The sequence below is a fragment of the Rhinopithecus bieti genome, unplaced genomic scaffold (assembly GCF_001698545.2).
Source record: "Rhinopithecus bieti isolate Rb0 unplaced genomic scaffold, ASM169854v2 scaffold_34818, whole genome shotgun sequence".
NCBI lineage: Eukaryota > Metazoa > Chordata > Mammalia > Primates > Cercopithecidae > Rhinopithecus > Rhinopithecus bieti.
Genome location: NW_016815484.1, coordinates 2,085,496 through 2,103,442, shown reverse-complemented (window position 1 = coordinate 2,103,442; position 17,947 = coordinate 2,085,496). Strand labels below are relative to the sequence as shown.

Sequence of the window (17,947 nt, the reverse complement as noted above, 5' to 3'; positions counted from 1 at the left end):
AATGTGAAGCATATTATTCATATATTTTATATATTTATATAATATATAGATTATATATTATAAGTATGCATTATAGCCATTATAGCATGTAATATATTATTACATACTATATATTATAATTATATAATTTATAATATGCAATATATAATATAATTTGGCTCTGTGTCCTCACTCAAATCTCATCTCAAATTGTAATCCCCACATATTGAGGGAGGGATCTGGTGGGAGGTGATTGGATCAAGGGGACAGTTTCCCCTGTGCTATTTTTGTGATAGTGAGTGAATTCTCATGAGAGCTAATGGTTTGTTTTTGAGACAAAATCTTGCTCTTGTCCCCCAGGCTGGAGTGTGACAGCACAATCTCGGCTTACTGCAACCTCCGCTTCCTGGGTTCAAGCAATTCTCCTGCCTCAGCCTCCCGAGTAACTGAGATTACAGGCGCCTGCCACCACGCCCAGCTAATTTTTGTATTTTTAGTAGAGACAGGGTTTCACCATGTTGGCCAGGCTGGTCTTGAACTCCTGACCTCAGGTGATTCACCCGCCTCGGCCTCCCAAAGTGCTGGGATTACAGGCATGAGCCACCATGCCCAGCCAGCTAATGGTTTTAAAGTGTGGCACTTCCTCACTCTTGCTCTCTCCTAATGCCATTTACCACGTGCCTTGCTTTCCTTTCACCTTCCACCATGGCTGTAAGTTTCCTGAGGCATCCCTAGCCATGCAGAACTGTGAGTCAATTCAACCACTTTTGTTTGTAAATCACCCAGTCTCAGGTGGTATCTTTTTTTTTTTTTTTGAGACAGAGTCCTACTCTGTCACCAAGTCTGAAGTACAGTGGTGCAGTCTCGGCTCACTGCAACCTCCGACTCTGGGTTCAAGCAATTCTCTTGCCTCAGTCTCCCAAGCAGCTGGGATTACAGTCACCCACCACCATGCCTGGCTAATTTTTTTGTATTTTTGGTAGAGACAGGGTTTCACCATGTTGGCCAGGCTGGTCTCGAACACCCGGCCTCAGGTGATCTGCCCACCTGGTTCTCCCGAAGTGCTGGGATTATAGGCGTGAGCCACCATGTCAGTCAGGTAGTATCTTTGTAGCAGCGTGAAAATGGACCAGTACATTATATATTGCCAATATATAATATATAATTAATATGCTATTAGTATACTTTATTTTTCTACATTACATTTAACCTGAACTACGGTGATAAAATAAATACAACTGAGCAATTCAGAAAAGCCCCCTATTCAAACTAGTCAGCCAAAAATATTCCCTCTCTCCCTCATCCCCCTTCCATTGATTTAGTCTCCAAAGAGACAGGTGATTTGTCAATCTTCAGTTAACATCAACTTATCAAGTCTAATCATCACAATTTCTAATCAATTAGCATCAAATCTAGTATAAAGCATCCCATTCTGACTGCTTTTCTGTCTTTATTTCCGTAATTATCTTGATAGGGTCCAGAGAGGCCTCTTAAGAGCCCTCAACATTGCTACAGCATTTTTCTTTTTTTGAGACTGAGTCTCACTCTGTTGTCCAGGCTGGAGTGCAGTGGTGCCATCTTGGCTCACTGCAACCTTTGACTCCCAGGATCAAGCAATTTTCATGTTTCAGCCTCCCAAGCAGCTGGGATTACAGGAGCACACCACCCCACCTGGATAATTTTTGTATTTTCAGTAGAGATGAAGTTTCACCATGTTGACCAGGCTGGTCTCAAACTCCTGGCCTCAAGTGATCCACCCGTGTCTGCCTCCCAAAGTGCTGGGATTATAGGGGTGCACCACTGCGCTTGCCCTGCTACAGCATATTTGACAGATTTGTACTGTTTCCAAATGTAGCCCACCTGTTATTAGCCAAGACTCACAGGAAGTGTCTTTCAGGCATGGACTCATCCCATGACATAGTTACAAGAGTTGTGGCACCCATTCGAATCATCTTGTTACTTGGCAGTTCTGCATGGTCTACACTTCACAGCAAGTTCAGGAAGAGGTGAGATCAGTCCCATTAAAGACCTCAAATTCTCTGCATAAAAAGGAGAGGGGCTAAGAAAGTGGGTGAAAGTAGATACCTTTTACATCAGGTAGGAACATCAGTGGAAAAGGTAAGGCAGTACTGGACAAAATAGCTGTATATTCTGTCTTCCCTCAACCCCACCCCTTGTTTTGCAGGTCTTTATATGTGTTAATGTTTGAAATTTACCTATAGGTAATAACAATACTGATGAAGTCCCTTTAAGAACTATATCCAGAGATATCTGATGTCCTTCTTCTCAAGGTAGTCATCCTCAATCTCAACCCTGGCTACACGTTAGAATGAACCACAAAAGCATGATTTTGAAAGCATGGATGCAGGGTGTCATCACAAGTCAATTAACTTAGAGCTGAGCGGACAGCGGGCAGCCATCACTACTGTTCTCAAGAGTCCCCAGGTCATTCTATTTTTGCAGTCAATGCTTTAAGAGCAGTTGTGATGTTCACATTCTCTGATGTTCCCAAAAATGCACTGCTCTTCCCACAAGTGCTGGGAAGCATGAAATGTGAGGGGGAAATTATTTTTCATGGGCAGAAACAAGTTTTCTATCTCAGATCCTATCTTGTTGACATGTGTGATGCTGAGATAAGGAGACCAGTCTTTCTGGTGGATGCCCTTAATGCCTTCCGGAGTTTACATCTCATTCTTCAAAATGTTCCACTCTGCCTATAAGGAAAGCCAGGATTGTAAATGCATTTGCTCACATGGAAATAACCCATATAGCCCATTTGCAGATTAAAAAAAAAGAAGAAGAAGAAGAAGCATCTACGTCTGTGCCATCCTTTCCATTAAGTGCAGTTCTTTACTAACTTTGACTTTATACCTCCATGAGAAGCATCCACAGGCTTTTTTTTCCCCAAAATTGCATACTCCTTCATATTCCACCCAGCCCCTCGAGTCTTGCGAAATAAGAACTGCCGGGGTTCTTCATTTTGTTTCTGGGGTTTTTTTTGTTTTTTTTTTTTGTTTGTTTGTTTTTTGTTTTTTGCCAGAATTTTGCTCTTGTTGCCCAGGCTGGAGTTCAGTGGCCCCACCTTGGCTCACCGCAACCTCTGCCTCCCAGATTCAAGCGATCCTTCTGCCTCAGCCTCCAAAGTAGCTGGGATTACAGGAGCCCACCACCATGCCTGGCTAATTTTTTGTATTTTTAGTAGAGATGGGGTTTCACCATGTTTGCCAGGCTGGTCTCGAACTCCTGACGTCAGGTGATCCGGCCTTTGTTTCCATTTCACACAGCACTGCTCCCCATCTTAGGGACTTCAGCATTCACAGGCCCATTGCCCTACATCTGCTTGTCAATATGAGAAAGCAGGAGGCCAAGAATTACAAAAATGATTCTCCTTTGGTTGGACTTCAGTACTCAGGTCACCCAAATTGACAAAAACCCTGAATGCAGACAAACAATACTTGTTCCCTGTCCTCTGGCCCTTTGCAAATAAATGCCTTACCCGACCTGCTCTGCCACCCCACTCGGAGCCACCCAGCAAGAACAGCATGTCAGCCTGCTGGAGCTTTGCAGCTGTAATCTGCATTTTAGAAATAAGCGTCCTCACAGCAGAGTACACGCCCAGGTGAGTCAGTTACTTTTCTGCTTGTCTCTGGAAGTTTCTTGTAGGATTAGCATTTCAAGGTCTTTTTAGCAGCAAAGTACATAACAGTGTTAATCCACATTGCAATATACAGAGCCCTAGCATTTAAACTTTGAAAAAAGATAAGAAAATACATAGGGTGCATCTTTGCAAGTTTTCTATGGAAATGTGCTGCTGTTTCTGGGTATTTATTTTCAACAAGACACTCAAATGTTAAGATTGAGGTATTCTTTAAATATTTGGAATTATAAAATAAAGCTTGTTTTCACCAGTGTGTGGTAAACCTGGGTTTATTAGTGCCTGATGTCTAAGAAGTTTAAAATTAAGAAAATTAATCTTTCCCTCACTCTGCCTCAATGTCTGACCCCTTTAACATTTGGATACATCACCCTTTTGCCTCCACGTTAGGCAAAGGTTAACTATTTTGTTTCTTTTCCTTGACATCCTGAGTTGTGTTCAGAGGCATGCGTTTTGTTTAGGGCCATTTGGGATTTAGGTCGTATTTCTTCCATTCCAGAATTGCGGTGATGCAGACCTGTCACTCAGGCTTTGACCAAAGACACTTTTTCTCCTTTTTCTCTGATCCTAATCGGGAATGCAAAGCCTATGGCAAGTCACCCAGGAAACAAATCACCCAGATAATAAGTGTTTATTGAACACCTACACTGTAGCGAGAAATGGTGGAGGTTAGGGTCACATGAGGCATCCTTCCTTCCAACCTGGAGTCATCGGAGTAGACATCGAACTGTGTAATTCAATACAGGATGATCTGTCCTGGTGAAAGTACTGAAATATTCCTCACTTCAGCAGTATGGCTGGGGGGAAACGTCTGCCCAGGCCCTGTTCCTCTGCTCAGACATAACCATAATCTGCTTCCAGTTCCCCGTTGGTCATTTGACTCTTGGTTTACCCAAATGCTGTTTTGAACTTTGATGTCTGTCTCCAGTACATCTTCGCTTGCCTCTTGGCTGCAGTTGGAGGCCACCATTCAGCCTGGGCTCCACTCACCAAGTGGGTTATTCACAGGGTGGCATCTTTCAGGAGGGGGCAACCAGAGGTGCTAGACAGAGAAACATGGGCCCTGCATCCAGTGCTCGACCAGACCTTTCCTTCATCCCTCCTCTTTCCATATTATCTGTAAAGCATTGTACCATTCAGGACATATTTTTGTTTAGTGGGCATCTGGGCACAAAAGGAATGTGGAAAGGCAGTTCCTCCAAGTTGCTTTAGCTCTCTTGAACTTCACCTGACCCTGTCTTAAGCTAAAAAAAATAATAATAATAATAATTCAAACAACCCACATTCCTAGATTGCAGCTCCTGCTGATCAAAAATGAGAGGCTGTGGGGAAGCTTCTATTGCTTTGAAGTGCCTACCCCCTGGGTCCTGGCCACACTCCGCTGTTTCAGGGAGAACCGGAAAGCCCCCTTAGCTGGACCCCAGCTCCAGCAGCTGCACGGCTGAGTTTGGGTTGGCTTCGTGGGCTCCCATTGCTATGCCCTCTTGAGTTTGCCCGGGTTGCCCTGCTCTGAACGCTCTGTGCTTTGCCCTTTGACGGAGGTTGAAGTCAAAACAGAGTGTTCAGAGCCCTCAGTCATGAAGTGAGATGATTTGTTTGAATAATAGCTAACAGAAAGTTGCAAAATAACTTTTAAAAATATAAATTTACCCTCAGAATAAAGCATTCCTCTGAAGCTAGACTTCCCAGGCTCAGGTCGAGGCCCCATTACTTACCAACAGTGTCAGTTTGGGCGGGTTGCTTGGCCTCTCTGTACCTGGGTTCCCTCGTCTGTAAGATGTGGTTTTATTTATGTCCTGGGACTACCGTAACAAAGCACCCCAAGCTGGATGGCTTCAAACAAAAGAAATGTATTGTCTCACAGTTCTGGAGGCTAGAAGTCTGAAATCAAGGTGTTGGCAGGGCCGTGCTCCCTCAGATACTCTGGGAAGGGTCCCTCCTAGTTTCTGGTGGTGGCCAGCACTCCTTTGTATTTTGTTTTTTGATTTCAGGTCTCTCGTTTCAGTCTCTGTCTTTATCATCACAAGGCCATCTTCACATCATCTTCCCATTGTGTGCGTCTTTATAACAATGTCCCCTTTTTAAAAGGACACCAGTCAGATTGGATTAGGACCCACCCTAACGATGTCATTTTAACTTCATTACCTCTGTAAAGACCTTATTTCCAAATAAGGTCCCAATCTTATTTGATACTTAAGACCAAATAATTATCTGGGGTTTAGGACTTCAACATATCTTTCAGGGATGGCGGGCAGGCACAATTCAACTCGTCACAGTGGTCATGATAACATCTATCTAATAAGGTTTTTGTTGTGAAAGTTAAATAGGTATACATGTAATGTACTTATGACATCTGTGCCTGGTGCATGGTAAGAACTTAATAAATGTCAGGTATTTAAAAAAATAATAACTTTGCTGTGCTTTCACTTTGATATCTTTCTTGTTTAGGAAGGAAGGGTTGGAATTACAGCTAGCCTTCAGGGCTCTCCCATGGCTGAAGACATGTTACGCCACAGCTACAGTGACCTATTATTACTGGAGAACTGTCAGGGATTTCTAGCTACTGTTTTTTTCTTTTCTTTTCTCTTCGTCTTTTTTTTTTTTTTTAAACCAAGATTAATGTGCCCATGAGAACTGGCCATGAGGGGGACATCATCTCTTATGTTTCTCAAGGTAGACCATCAATGTTAAAAACCACCCTGAGAGTAGATTAGTAGCTCAGAGCACTGCTTCTGGAGCCAGGCAGCCTGGATTTGATCCCAGGCACCACAATTTACTGGCTCTGCGCCTTAAGTAAATTCTTTAACTTCTCTAAACCTGTCCCTCACCTGCTAAGTGGGAAAAATAATGTGTCCCGCTGTGAGGAATACCTGAGATAACAAAAACAACATGCTTACACAGTGCCAGATAAACAGGAAGTGCTCTGTGAGTGTACCTATCAGTACTTTTTCTCTCTAATTTGTAAATAACAAAATATGCACATGGTTCAAAGATCAAAAATAAAACAAGGTACACATTGAATATCTTACTTTCCCCACTCATGACTTTCTGTGAGGTTTGCGTTATTATATGCAACGTATATTAAAGTATGTATAAAGTGTTTTAAAAACACTTCTTCACTCCCACCTGATCCTACCTCTACAGGTTGTCACATATATGAGTTTCTGAGTATCCTTCCAGTAGTTCTTTTGTAGATTTAAACCATAGACTCATATGTAATCTTATTCTCTCCCAGTCTTTTTCAAATGATAATCATATTATATATACTATCTTTTACTTTCCCTTTTTTTTTTTTTTTTTTTTAATGGCATATCCTGGATAACTTTCTGAGTCAGTATGAGGGAGCTTCCTCATTCTCATAGCTGATTAATTCTTACTGATGAACATTTGGGTGTTTCCGATCTTTTGCACTAGAAATAATTTTGCAATGAATATCCCTGTTTATGTATCATTCTATAAGTGGTTAGGTATACCTGAGGATTAATTCCCAGAGTGATCTGAGTCAAAAGCTAATCACTTTGTGACAGTGCTAAAATTGCCCTGTTTGTATTATTTTGCATTTTCACCAGCAGGGTAAGAGAGTACTTGTTTCTCACAGCCTTGCCATAGCAACTGTAGGCCAACCTTTTGATATTTGTCAACCTCATAGGTTTAAAAAAAAAAAAAGTTATTTCGGCATGGATTTAATTTGCCTTTCTCTTACTGAGTCAGATTGCACATTTTTTCATACACTTAAAAGGCCATATGTATGTTTTTCTTTGCGAACTATTCATTTCCTTTGTCCATTGTTCTATTGAGTCTCCTGTCTTTCTCTTACATATCTCTATGATCAAGTCATAAATTAGTCTTGTCTCTGATATGAATTACAAATATTTTTCCCTGTTTGTCATTCATCCTTTGACTTTACGTGGTATGTTTTAGTGGAGTTATTTTCATATTTAATTTATTCTTCACTTTTTAAATAGCTAAGACGTAGTAGACTGGGGATTAGAAGGCCTGAAAGTGACTAGTTACCTGGGCTCTGGAGAGAAGTTGTCTGGGTTTCAATTCCTACTCTGCCACCAAGTAGCTGCTGTCTAATCTGAGGGCAATTCCTTACCATCTCTGTGGCTCAGGTCCTCATCTTTAAAGTGTAATAATAATAATAGTAGTAGATATTTAAGGGATGATATAAGAATTAAGTGAGGTGATAATATAAAGGCTTAAGGGAAGAATTCCTGACACATATAAGCGCTCACAAATGTTAGCAATTATTATTTAATTTACTTTAATTCAATTTATCTCAACAATCTGGAAAATATCCAAACATTCATTAATAGAAAAGTTCTGGATATTTAACAAACTGAAGATATTTAAAATGTCACTTTTTCCTCCTACTTTGGTTATATTCTCCTAAGTTTTTCATTTTTATATTCCATGCAAGTGAACAGATGTTTATTTATGAACTACATTTGGCCAAATAGGATAATTTGTTTACTTGTCCATTTAACAAAGCAAACAGTTACCAACTTTGTCAGGGGAGCCAGACGTTGCGTCAGGAACTGTAGTATAATGTTGAACACATTACGGAGGATCCCTGCCCTCACTGGGCTTACAATCTAATGAGGAATGCTAACAAGGAAATGGCAATCGCAACTCAGTCAAGTGCCCTTGTTGCACCTCAGCCAAGTGAGGTCTGTGATGCTTCTGTGAAGCTTCCCCAGTCTACTTGCATACTGGCTTCCTCTGCTCTAGCCTAATCGAGGACTTTGTTCCTATAATTCTTCCACTTTTCTCCTGCAGCATCAATATCTCCCTTTTACTGAATCATTCTCAATGGCATACAAACATGTTGTAACTTAAAAAAAAAAGTTGGCGCATTTCTCCACATTACTCTAGACCCACTCCCTTGCTTCCAGCCTCATGGTATGAAATACCCTCTTATATTCTGACAACATCACATCTATATCTATGGTAAAACACCACTTATATGCTGACATCCCCACATCTATACCTATGGTGAAATACCACCTAGACTCTGACAACCCCCACATCTGTATCTCAAGTGCAATTGCTTCCCTGAGCCCAGTGACCAATTGCATAGTCAACATCTCTTCTTGAAAAATCTAATAGGCATCCCAAACATAACATGTCGGGAGAATACCTGTTGATTTCTCTACTCGTCTCTACCCACCCTGCACTACCATTTATCAAATTACTCAGATTAAAACCTGGGACTCATACCTGACACCTCTATGTGTGTCATTCTCACTTGCAACTTAATAGTGAGTCCTGTTGGTACTATATTTAAACATATCCTAAACCTGATTGCTTTTTACTATCTCCATGGGCACTACTCACTCCAGCCCAAATCACTATTATTTCTTGCCTGTCTCCATTTTTGTCCACCCCCCGGTAGTCAATTCTCCATCCAGCAACCATGAAAATCATTGGAAAACACAAACCTGAGTGTTATTTCTGCTCTCCAGCTCCTCTAAGTATTCCCAGCAAGCTCAGACTCAAGTTCAAACGCCTGTCCATGGCCTGCAAGGTAGAGCTGCACCCTTCCCTGTTCCCCAGGGGCATTTGCACTCTCTTTTTTGCTCACTCTACTCTAACACCATGCTTGCTGTGCCTCCAACATGCCACATCAGTGCCTTGCACTTATTTTTCCCTTAGCTTGGAAAACTTTATCCAGACCCTCACAGAGCTTCCTCTCTAAATTCATTCGGACCTTAATGGACTATCACCTTCTACTCTCTCTTTTTTTTTTTTTTTTTCTGTGTAACAACCCGTTCCAAAATAGTATCTTAAAAGAACAGCAATTATTTCCTTTGCTCATAAATCCAGGGGTTGCCTGGGCTCAGTTGAGTGGTTCTCATGGATCTCCCACATAGGTGTAGTCAGATGGTGGCTGGGGCTGGGGTCATCTTGATGGCTTATTCACTCACATGTCTGTCACCTGGGCTGGGAAGACTCAGTCAGCTGGGCAGCTGAACAACTGGGTATCCTTAGGAACCTCTCTCTCTCTCCAGCCCCCTGCTCATAGGTGGCTTCCTACACAGTGGTGAAAGACTTTCAGAGCAAATATCTTTAGATAAACCAGCAGAATTAGCATGGCCTTTTGTAACCCAGCCTTAAAATTCATAGTGTTACTTCCTCTGCCTTCTACTCATCAAGGTTGTCACAAAGGCCCAGCCAACTTCAATAGAAGCACACATAAACCCTACTTTTGATGGGAAGAGTGTCAAAGCATTGCTGGACATATTTTAAAAGCACTACACCACCTCTGAGAGGATTCTTTCATTGCCTTCCCTCCAAACTCCAGTCCTAGGGCACTCTCTATCCTCTTATCCAGCCTGCTTTGTTTTCCTTCATTAATCACATGTCTTAAGAAATATTGCATGTTGGCCGGGCGCGGTGGCTCAAGCCTGTAATCCCAGCACTTTGGGAGGCCGAGACGGGCGGATCACAAGGTCAGGAGATCGAGACCATCCTGCCTAACACGGTGAAACCCTGTCTCTACTGAAAATACAAAAAAAACTAGCCGGGCGAGGTGGCGGGCGCCTGTAGTCCCAGCTACTCGGGAGGCTGAGACAGGAGAATGGCGTAAACCCGGGAGGCGGAGCTTGCAGTGAGCTGAGATCCGGCCACTGCACTCCAGCCTGGGCGACAGAGCGAGACTCCGTCTCAACAAAAAAAAAAAAAAAAAAGAAAAGAAATATTGCATGTTGCATTTTCTAGCATACTTGCTTATTATATCTCACCCACTAGAGTGTAGGCCCCATGATGGCAAGGACATTGTCTTGCAGCCTTAGCCACTAGAACAATTTCTGACATGTACTAGGTCCTCAGTAAATGTTGGTGACCCTTGGCTCATTTAAAGCACATGAGAGAAGCTCTGAAATAAGAGTTGAGAAATCAGGAAAGGTTCTTTAAAAACTTAGTGTTGACACTGCTGTTATATTATCTTTTCATATTGATGAGTTGCATGAACTAAAGAAACTGTGTCAGATCCATTGGTTAAAAATGTAGTCCTAATTAGCTTGTATTTCTCCACTCAGAGGAGCCACATTATCGTATTTATTGACAAAAAGTTTCCTTCATAAAGTAAGTGCTTTCCTGCCTGGGCCTACCACAAAGTATCCTGGAATTCGAGGTGCTACTGAGGCTTTCTTTTCCTAAAACTGGAAACTTTTCTTCGTGGCAGGATAATAGGACCAGGTGTATATCAACGACCCTTCGTTTAATGCATTTGTGGCCCAGAGGTAGATCTCCTGCCACGTTGATGTACATCACTTTGATCTAGGAAGTGACTTTCAAACTGGGATTGAAACACTTGGAGATATGTTTTATTTGATAAAACATTTCATCTAAGAATCCAGAAAGTGCTTTACAAATACTTCTCCACTCAGCCTAATAGCACAGCAGGGTGATAGGCAGGTGGTAAGTGTTGTACATATGCAGTCCTTGAACTACAAAAGATGATCTGCTGAGTGAGTTAAGTGGGCTGAGGAGGGGGTGTTGGACTCAGAGGATGAAAGACAGAAGAAGCTAGTCAAGATCACCTATGTTCTTTCTTGGTATTTGTGCAGCATATTCTTTCAATAATATATTCTTTTTGCATGACTTGTCATTCTCTCCGAACAATTCCCATGAGTTCTGCCTTTACTGTGCTTCCAGTGAGCCAGGTACCTGGGACAGTGAAGGCAAAACAACCAGGTGATAAAACAATTTTCAATTTATTTTTGCCTAATTTGACATCATTTAGGTGTAAGCTTAAAATAGGTCCAGGCAAGAGTCAGGTTGTCCAACTGACATGCTTTGCCTGGGGCTGCTATATGTTTAAAAATACTTGCATTTTTGTTAACTTGCTGTATCTCAAGATGTCTAAAAGTCATGAGGCTATTAGATGCAGAAATTAGTAAATATTCTATGACCACTCAGCTTATTTCAAAGAGGATTTAGGTTAGGGGAAAAAAGCCAGCACAGGAAACAGGGAAATATTGCACTGAACTAAGAGCTAAGAGTTGTCAAGTCTAGACCCAGTTTTCTACTAACTTCAACTTTGGATAAGTAGTATAATTCTTCATTTTTAGTTTCCCATCTATAAAAAAGAACTAGTAATGCTTACAAACTTTACCAAGAAAAGGTAAATGTTTAAGGAGAAAACGAGCTTTGAAAATTGTCTAGTAAAATGAATAGACAAATATAAGGTTTTACTTAATCAAAATCATTTATGAGTGTTATGGGCTGAATGAATTATATCTCCCTCCCTCCGTCCCCACCATCTCATATGTTGAAGTTCTAACCCCCAATACCTGTTAATGTGACTATATTTGCAGTTAAGGCCTTTAAAAAGGTAATTAAGGTAAAATGAGGTCGTTAGGGTGGGCCTTAATCCAATATGACTGGTGTCCTTATAAGAAGAGGAAATTTGAACACAGACACCAGGCAAGGCCGTGTGAAGACACAGGGAGAAGATGGCCATATACAAGCCAAGGAGTGGGACCTCAGTTGGAGTCAACACAACCATATCTTGGTTTCAGACTTCTAGCCTCTAGAATTGCAAGAAAATAAATTTCTGTTGTTTAAGGCACCCAGTCTGTGGTACTTTGTTATGAAGGCCATAGAAAACTCATACACTGAGCTTAACATCCAGAGAATGTAAGTCCTACTCCCAGGGCAAGAGATTGATATATAAGAACCTTCCTATGGAGATAAATGAATCATTCAGGGAATGAATTCAAATCATAGTCTGCGAGATCAATAAAAGATCAAAGGCAAAGATCTGGTGCTTTGTACTAAGCCCCAAGTGTGAGTCACACTTTTAATTTAAAAAAAAAAAAAGGGAGTCCTTGGGTTAGAAGCTAAGAAGGAAGTAAATAAATGTACGTATAATCAACGTGGGCCTATTATTATTGCAAATGATGTTAGAGAACTGTCTAGAGGCAATGCCAGTATCATTGGAGCAGGATCTAGTCACTTATGTGTGGGGAAGATGAACCACCCTGGTTGGGTTCTAGATTTATCCAATAATGGACTGTAACTCACTCTGGAGTATTTGCAGTGAGTTACCCTCCATGCATGATTCTCCAGTCTGTACAGTATCCTCTGGACCAGCATTCATTGAGGCTTGTCTGGTGGCAGGTGAGAAAGATGGAATTTCTGGAACCAAGGAAGTAATCTATCTTGGGGAAATGTTGAAACAAAATGTTAACATATTCATCTAGGTAAACGACAAACACAAAAATGATAGATGAAAACAGATAATCCAGTTTAAGGCAACAGCACTAATACCGGAGAAAACACACATTAAAAAGATTCATAGAAATGTTAATAGAGCCTAGAGGAATTCCTGAAACCAATGATGTTCCAATGAGGTTCCTTTACCTCCTAGTGTAATTTAGTTTTCTATGTACATATTCTTATAGCATCTTGTTCTCATATTTCATTTAATTAAGTATTTACTCACTTATTCACTCATCTATTTGTTCATCAATTATTTATTAATTTACAATTATTGGCTATGCACGGGGGTTACAATGGTGTTCAAAACAACAAAACAAAACAAAAACTATGATCCTCAAACTAACTAGCTAGAGTTTACATTCTAGCTAAAAATACCAGTGAGCTTGGGGACATTTCTGTTTTGTTCAGCTTGAATATCAAATACCTGGAACATAGTAGGTACTCAGAAAGGATACCAGCTCAGTGACAATTTTAGGTCCATGGTGGTTTCAATCTTGGGTAATGACATAATGAGTACCCTATACCTACTTGAGGTCCACCCTTCAGATATCATGTATTTCCACCAGATGTTGCCAAGCAGTGTTTCTCAACATTGTTTGAACATGAGAATCACCTGGGTAACTTTTTAAAAACATTGATACCTAGAGACCATCCTCAGATAGCTTGATTTAATCAGTATAGAATAGGGATCACAATTTTATAATTCCTATTTTTAATATCTAAGGATTATGATATGTACTTGGTATTGAGACCCACTGCTATACAGCATTAAGGTATATGTCCTACACCTTAATGTATTGCCTCTTGACGAGGCCTGTCAGTTCCAGATGAGGCTGTAGTTTTATGGAAACATTCTAGCAGAGAATTTCTTAACCATGTAGTTTCAGATATGCACTAGTACTCAGACTTCCAAGAAAGCAGTTTCTTCTAGAAGTTTTGACATCCTATGTAATATATTTTTAGCCTACAATTTTAGAAGATAGAAGCTCATCACACCTCCTGATATTCTGGAAGGTTTAGGCAAGGGCCAGGCTTACAAAAATGCCACCTCCAGCCAGGAAGCCTGCCTTGCAATCCTTGCTCAAAAACCATGTGGATGATTCCCCAGGAGCTCACACCCTAGAGAGATACAGGCCTAGATTTGGCCAAAACCCCATGACTAAGGACTTCCTTCCCCCTCTTTCAATTATTCAATTATTCATTTTAAAAAGCCCTTCCTGAGTACCTATTAAGTTCCAGGTATTTGATATTCAAGCTGAACAAAACAGGAAAGTCCCCAAGCTCACTGGTATTTTTAGCTAAAACGTAAACTTCTACTTTGGGGATCATGTTTTTGGTTTTGTTTTGTTTTGAACACCATTGTAACTCCCATGCTTAGCCAATAATAGGAAATTAATACATATTTGATGAATGAATAGATAAATGATGAGTGAATAATTAATTCAGTGAAATATGAGAGCAAGATGCTATAAAAATATGTACATAGAAAACTAAATTACACCAGGAGGTTAAGGCGGATTCTCAGAAAAAAAAATAATGTGTGTCCAAGATGAGATCAATGTAGTGAATAACGAATAGCATGGTTAAAAGCCTGAAGACATGAGAAAAAGCGGCTTGTCTTGAAATTTTAATGTTCAGTGTAGCTGGAGCTTAAGTGGAGAAAAGTAAAGTTGGAGAATTAGGAAGGGGGTAGGCCATATAGAGCTCTATAGGCAATGTGCATTTGTTTCCTATCACAGCTGTAACAAATTACTACAAACCTAGTGGCTTAAAACACAAATTTATTATCTAACAGTTCTAGAAGTCAGAAAATTGAATTAAGTTTCACTGGGCTAAAATCAAGGTGCCAGCAGGGCTGGATTCCTTTCTGGAGGCTCTAAAGAAAAATCATGTCCTTGCTATTCCCGGATTCTACAGCTGCCTGTGCTTCTTGGCTCATTGCCCTCTTCTTCCATCTTCAGAGCCAGCAACAGCAGGTGGAATCCCTTTTCATGCTTTGAATTTCTCCTGCCTTTTCTGTCTTCACATCTCTCTCACCCACTCTTCTCCTTTAACGAGCCCATGTAATCAGAGTGGGCCCAACCAAATAATACAGGATGATCTCCCCATAATCACATTTGCAAAGCCCCCTTTGCCGTGTAAGGCAACATATTCACAGGTACCAGGAATTGGAACAGGGATATCTTTGAAAGTTGTTTTCCTGCCTATTGCATTATTTTTAAAAAAAACTTAGACTTCATCACAAGAGTGGTGGGAAGCTACTGAAGGTTTCTGGTAACTGAATGGTAAGATCAAATTTGCATTTTTAAAAGACCCTTCTGGATGCCTTGTGGCAACTGAATTAGAGAGTAATTTTTGTAGTCATCTAGGAGATATATAAGGTTGGTGTAGACAAGAAAAACCATCTAAAAGAGATGAAGAGAATGGATGGGTTTGAGAGTCATTTACAAGACTGTAAACAACAAATTTTTGTTGATGGTATAGATGAGGACTGAAGTGCAGGATGAGACAAGTAGCACAAGGTCTCTAATTAGAATGACCGTGTAAATGGAAGTGCCATTTACCAAGACAATAAATACAAGGGAGAAGCATATTTGAGAGGGGAGAAAAATTAATGCACTTATTTGGGAATACATTGAGTGCAATAAGCAAGTTGAGTGCAAGGTCCAAATGGAAGCTGTATTCAAAAGTGTAAAATTCAGGAAAGATGTCTGGGCTGCTGACTTATCTCTGGGTGTCTGATATGGTTTGGCTCTGTGTCCCTACCCAAATCTGATATCAAATTGTAATTCCCATGTGTTGAAGGACAGGTATAGTGAAAGGTGATTTAATTATGGGAGTGGACTTCCCCCTTACTGTTCTTGTGATGGAGTTCTCATGAGATCTGGTTGTTTAGAGGTATGTAGTACTTCTCCCTTCACTCTCTGTCTCTTGTACTATGTGAAGATGTGCTTGCTTCCCCTTCACCCTTCCCCCATGATTGTGTTTCTTGAGGCCTCCCCGGCCATGCCTCCTATACAACCTGTCAAACTCTGTGTCAATTCAACCTTTCTTCTTTAGAAGTTACCCAGTCTCAGGTAGTTCTTTATAGCCATGTGAGAACAGACTAATACAGAAAATTGGTAACAAGAGTGGGACATTGCTTTAAAGATACCTGAAAATGTGGAAGTGACTTTGGAACTGGGTAACAGGCAGAGGTTGGAAGAGTTTGGAGGGCTTGGAAGAAGACGGGAAGGGAAAATGAGAGAAAATTTGGAACTTTCTAGAGATTTGTTGAATGAATTTGGCCAAAATGCTGATAGTGATATGTACAATGAAATCCAGGCTGAGGTGGTCTCAGATGGAGATGAGGAACTTATTGGGAACTAGAGCAAAGGTCCTCTTGCTATGTTTTATCAAAGAGATTGGTGTCATTGTGCCCCTGCTCTAGGGATCTGTGGAACTTTGAACTTGAGAGAAATGATTTAGGGTATGTGGTAGAAGAAATTTCTAAGCAACAAAGTGTTCAGGATATGGCCTGGCTGCTTCTAAAATCCTATGCTCATTTGCATAAGCAAAGAGAACTTATATTTAAATAGGAAGGAGAGTCTAAAAGTTTGGGAAATTTGCAGCCTGACCATGAGGTGGAAAAGAGAAACTCATTTTCTGGGGAGAAATTCCAGTCAACTGCAGATATTTGCAAAACTAAAGATGAGCCAAATGTTAATAGCCAAGACAAAGGGGAAAATGCCTCCAGGGCATTTCAGAGACCTTTGTGGTAGCCCCTTCTATCACAGGCTTGGATATCTAGGAGGTGAAAATGATTTCATGGAGTAGGCCCAGGGCCCCACTCCTCTGTTCAGCCTTGGGACATGGCACCCTGCATCACAGCTGCTCCAACTCTAGCTGTGCCTAAAAGGGGCCAAGGTACAGCTAAGGACATTGCTTCAAAGGGTACAAACCCAAGCCTTGGTGGCTTCCACATGGTGTTGAGCCTGCAAGTACACAGAAGGGAAGAGTTCAGGTTTGGGAACCTCCACCTAGATTTCAGAGGATGTATAGAAACGCCTGGATGTCCAGGCAGAAATTTGCTATAGGGACGGGGCCCTTGTGGAGAACCTCTACTTGGGCAATGTGAAGGAAAAGTGTCAGATTTGAGCCCCTGCACAGAGTCCCCACTGGGGTAATGCCTAGTAGAACTGTGAGAAGAGGGCCACCATCCTCCAGACCCAGACTGGTAGATCCACCAGCAACTTGTCCTGTGTACCTGGAAAAGTTGCAGGCACTCAATGTCAGCCCATGAAAGCAGCTGCAGGTGTATACTCTGCAGTGGCACAGAAGCAGAGCTGCTCTTTGCATCCGTATTCCCTGAACATGAGAAATGGAGTCAAAAGAGTTCATTTTGGACCTTTAAGATTTAATGACTGTCCAACTGGGTTTTGGACTTGCATGGTGCCTATAGCCCCTATCTGTTGGCTGATTTCTCTTTTTTGGAAAGGGACCATTTACCCTATGCCTGTACTCCCATTGTACCTTGGAAGTAACTAATTTGTTTTTGATTTTACAGGCTCATAGGCAGAAGGGACTTGCCTTGTCTCAGATGAAACTTTCAACTTGGACTTTTGAGTTAATGCTGGAATAAGTTAAGACTTTAGGGGACTGTTGGGAAGGCATCATTGTGTTTTGAAATGTGAGAAGAACATGAGATTTTAGTGGGACCAGGGTGCAATGATACAGTTTGGCACTGTGCCCCCACTCATCTCTCATGTTGAATTGTGATTCCCACATGTTCAAGGAGGAGCCTGGTGGAAAGTGATTGAATCATAGGGCTGGACTTCGCTTTTACTGTTCTCACGATGGAGGTCTCATGAGACCTGGTTGTTAAAAACTATGTAATATTTCCCCCTTTGCTCTCTCTCTCCTGATGTTATGTGAAGCCGTGCTTGCTTACCCTTCACCCTTCTGCCATTATTGTAAGTTTCTGAGACCTTCCCAGTCATGCCTCCTGTACAGCCTGTGGGACTGTGAGTCAATTCAACCTCTTTTCTTTATAAGTTACCTTGTCTCAGGTAGTTCTTTTTTTTTTTTTTTTTTTTTTTTTTT

At 41.2% G+C, this 17,947-nt stretch overlaps 1 protein-coding gene across 1 annotated transcript in view; it reads left to right on the top strand.

Annotated features, from left to right (window-relative positions):
- The first annotated feature begins 3,382 nt into the window (after positions 1 to 3,382).
- Positions 3,383 to 17,947, top strand: part of C9 (complement C9) — a 78,466-nt gene continuing 63,901 nt past the window's right edge. Inside the window, exon 1 of the mRNA XM_017853178.1 lies at positions 3,383 to 3,598. Within this exon, the coding sequence (XP_017708667.1) occupies positions 3,522 to 3,598 (77 nt within the window). The 5' untranslated portion in view covers positions 3,383 to 3,521. The remainder of the gene's footprint in view (positions 3,599 to 17,947) is intronic.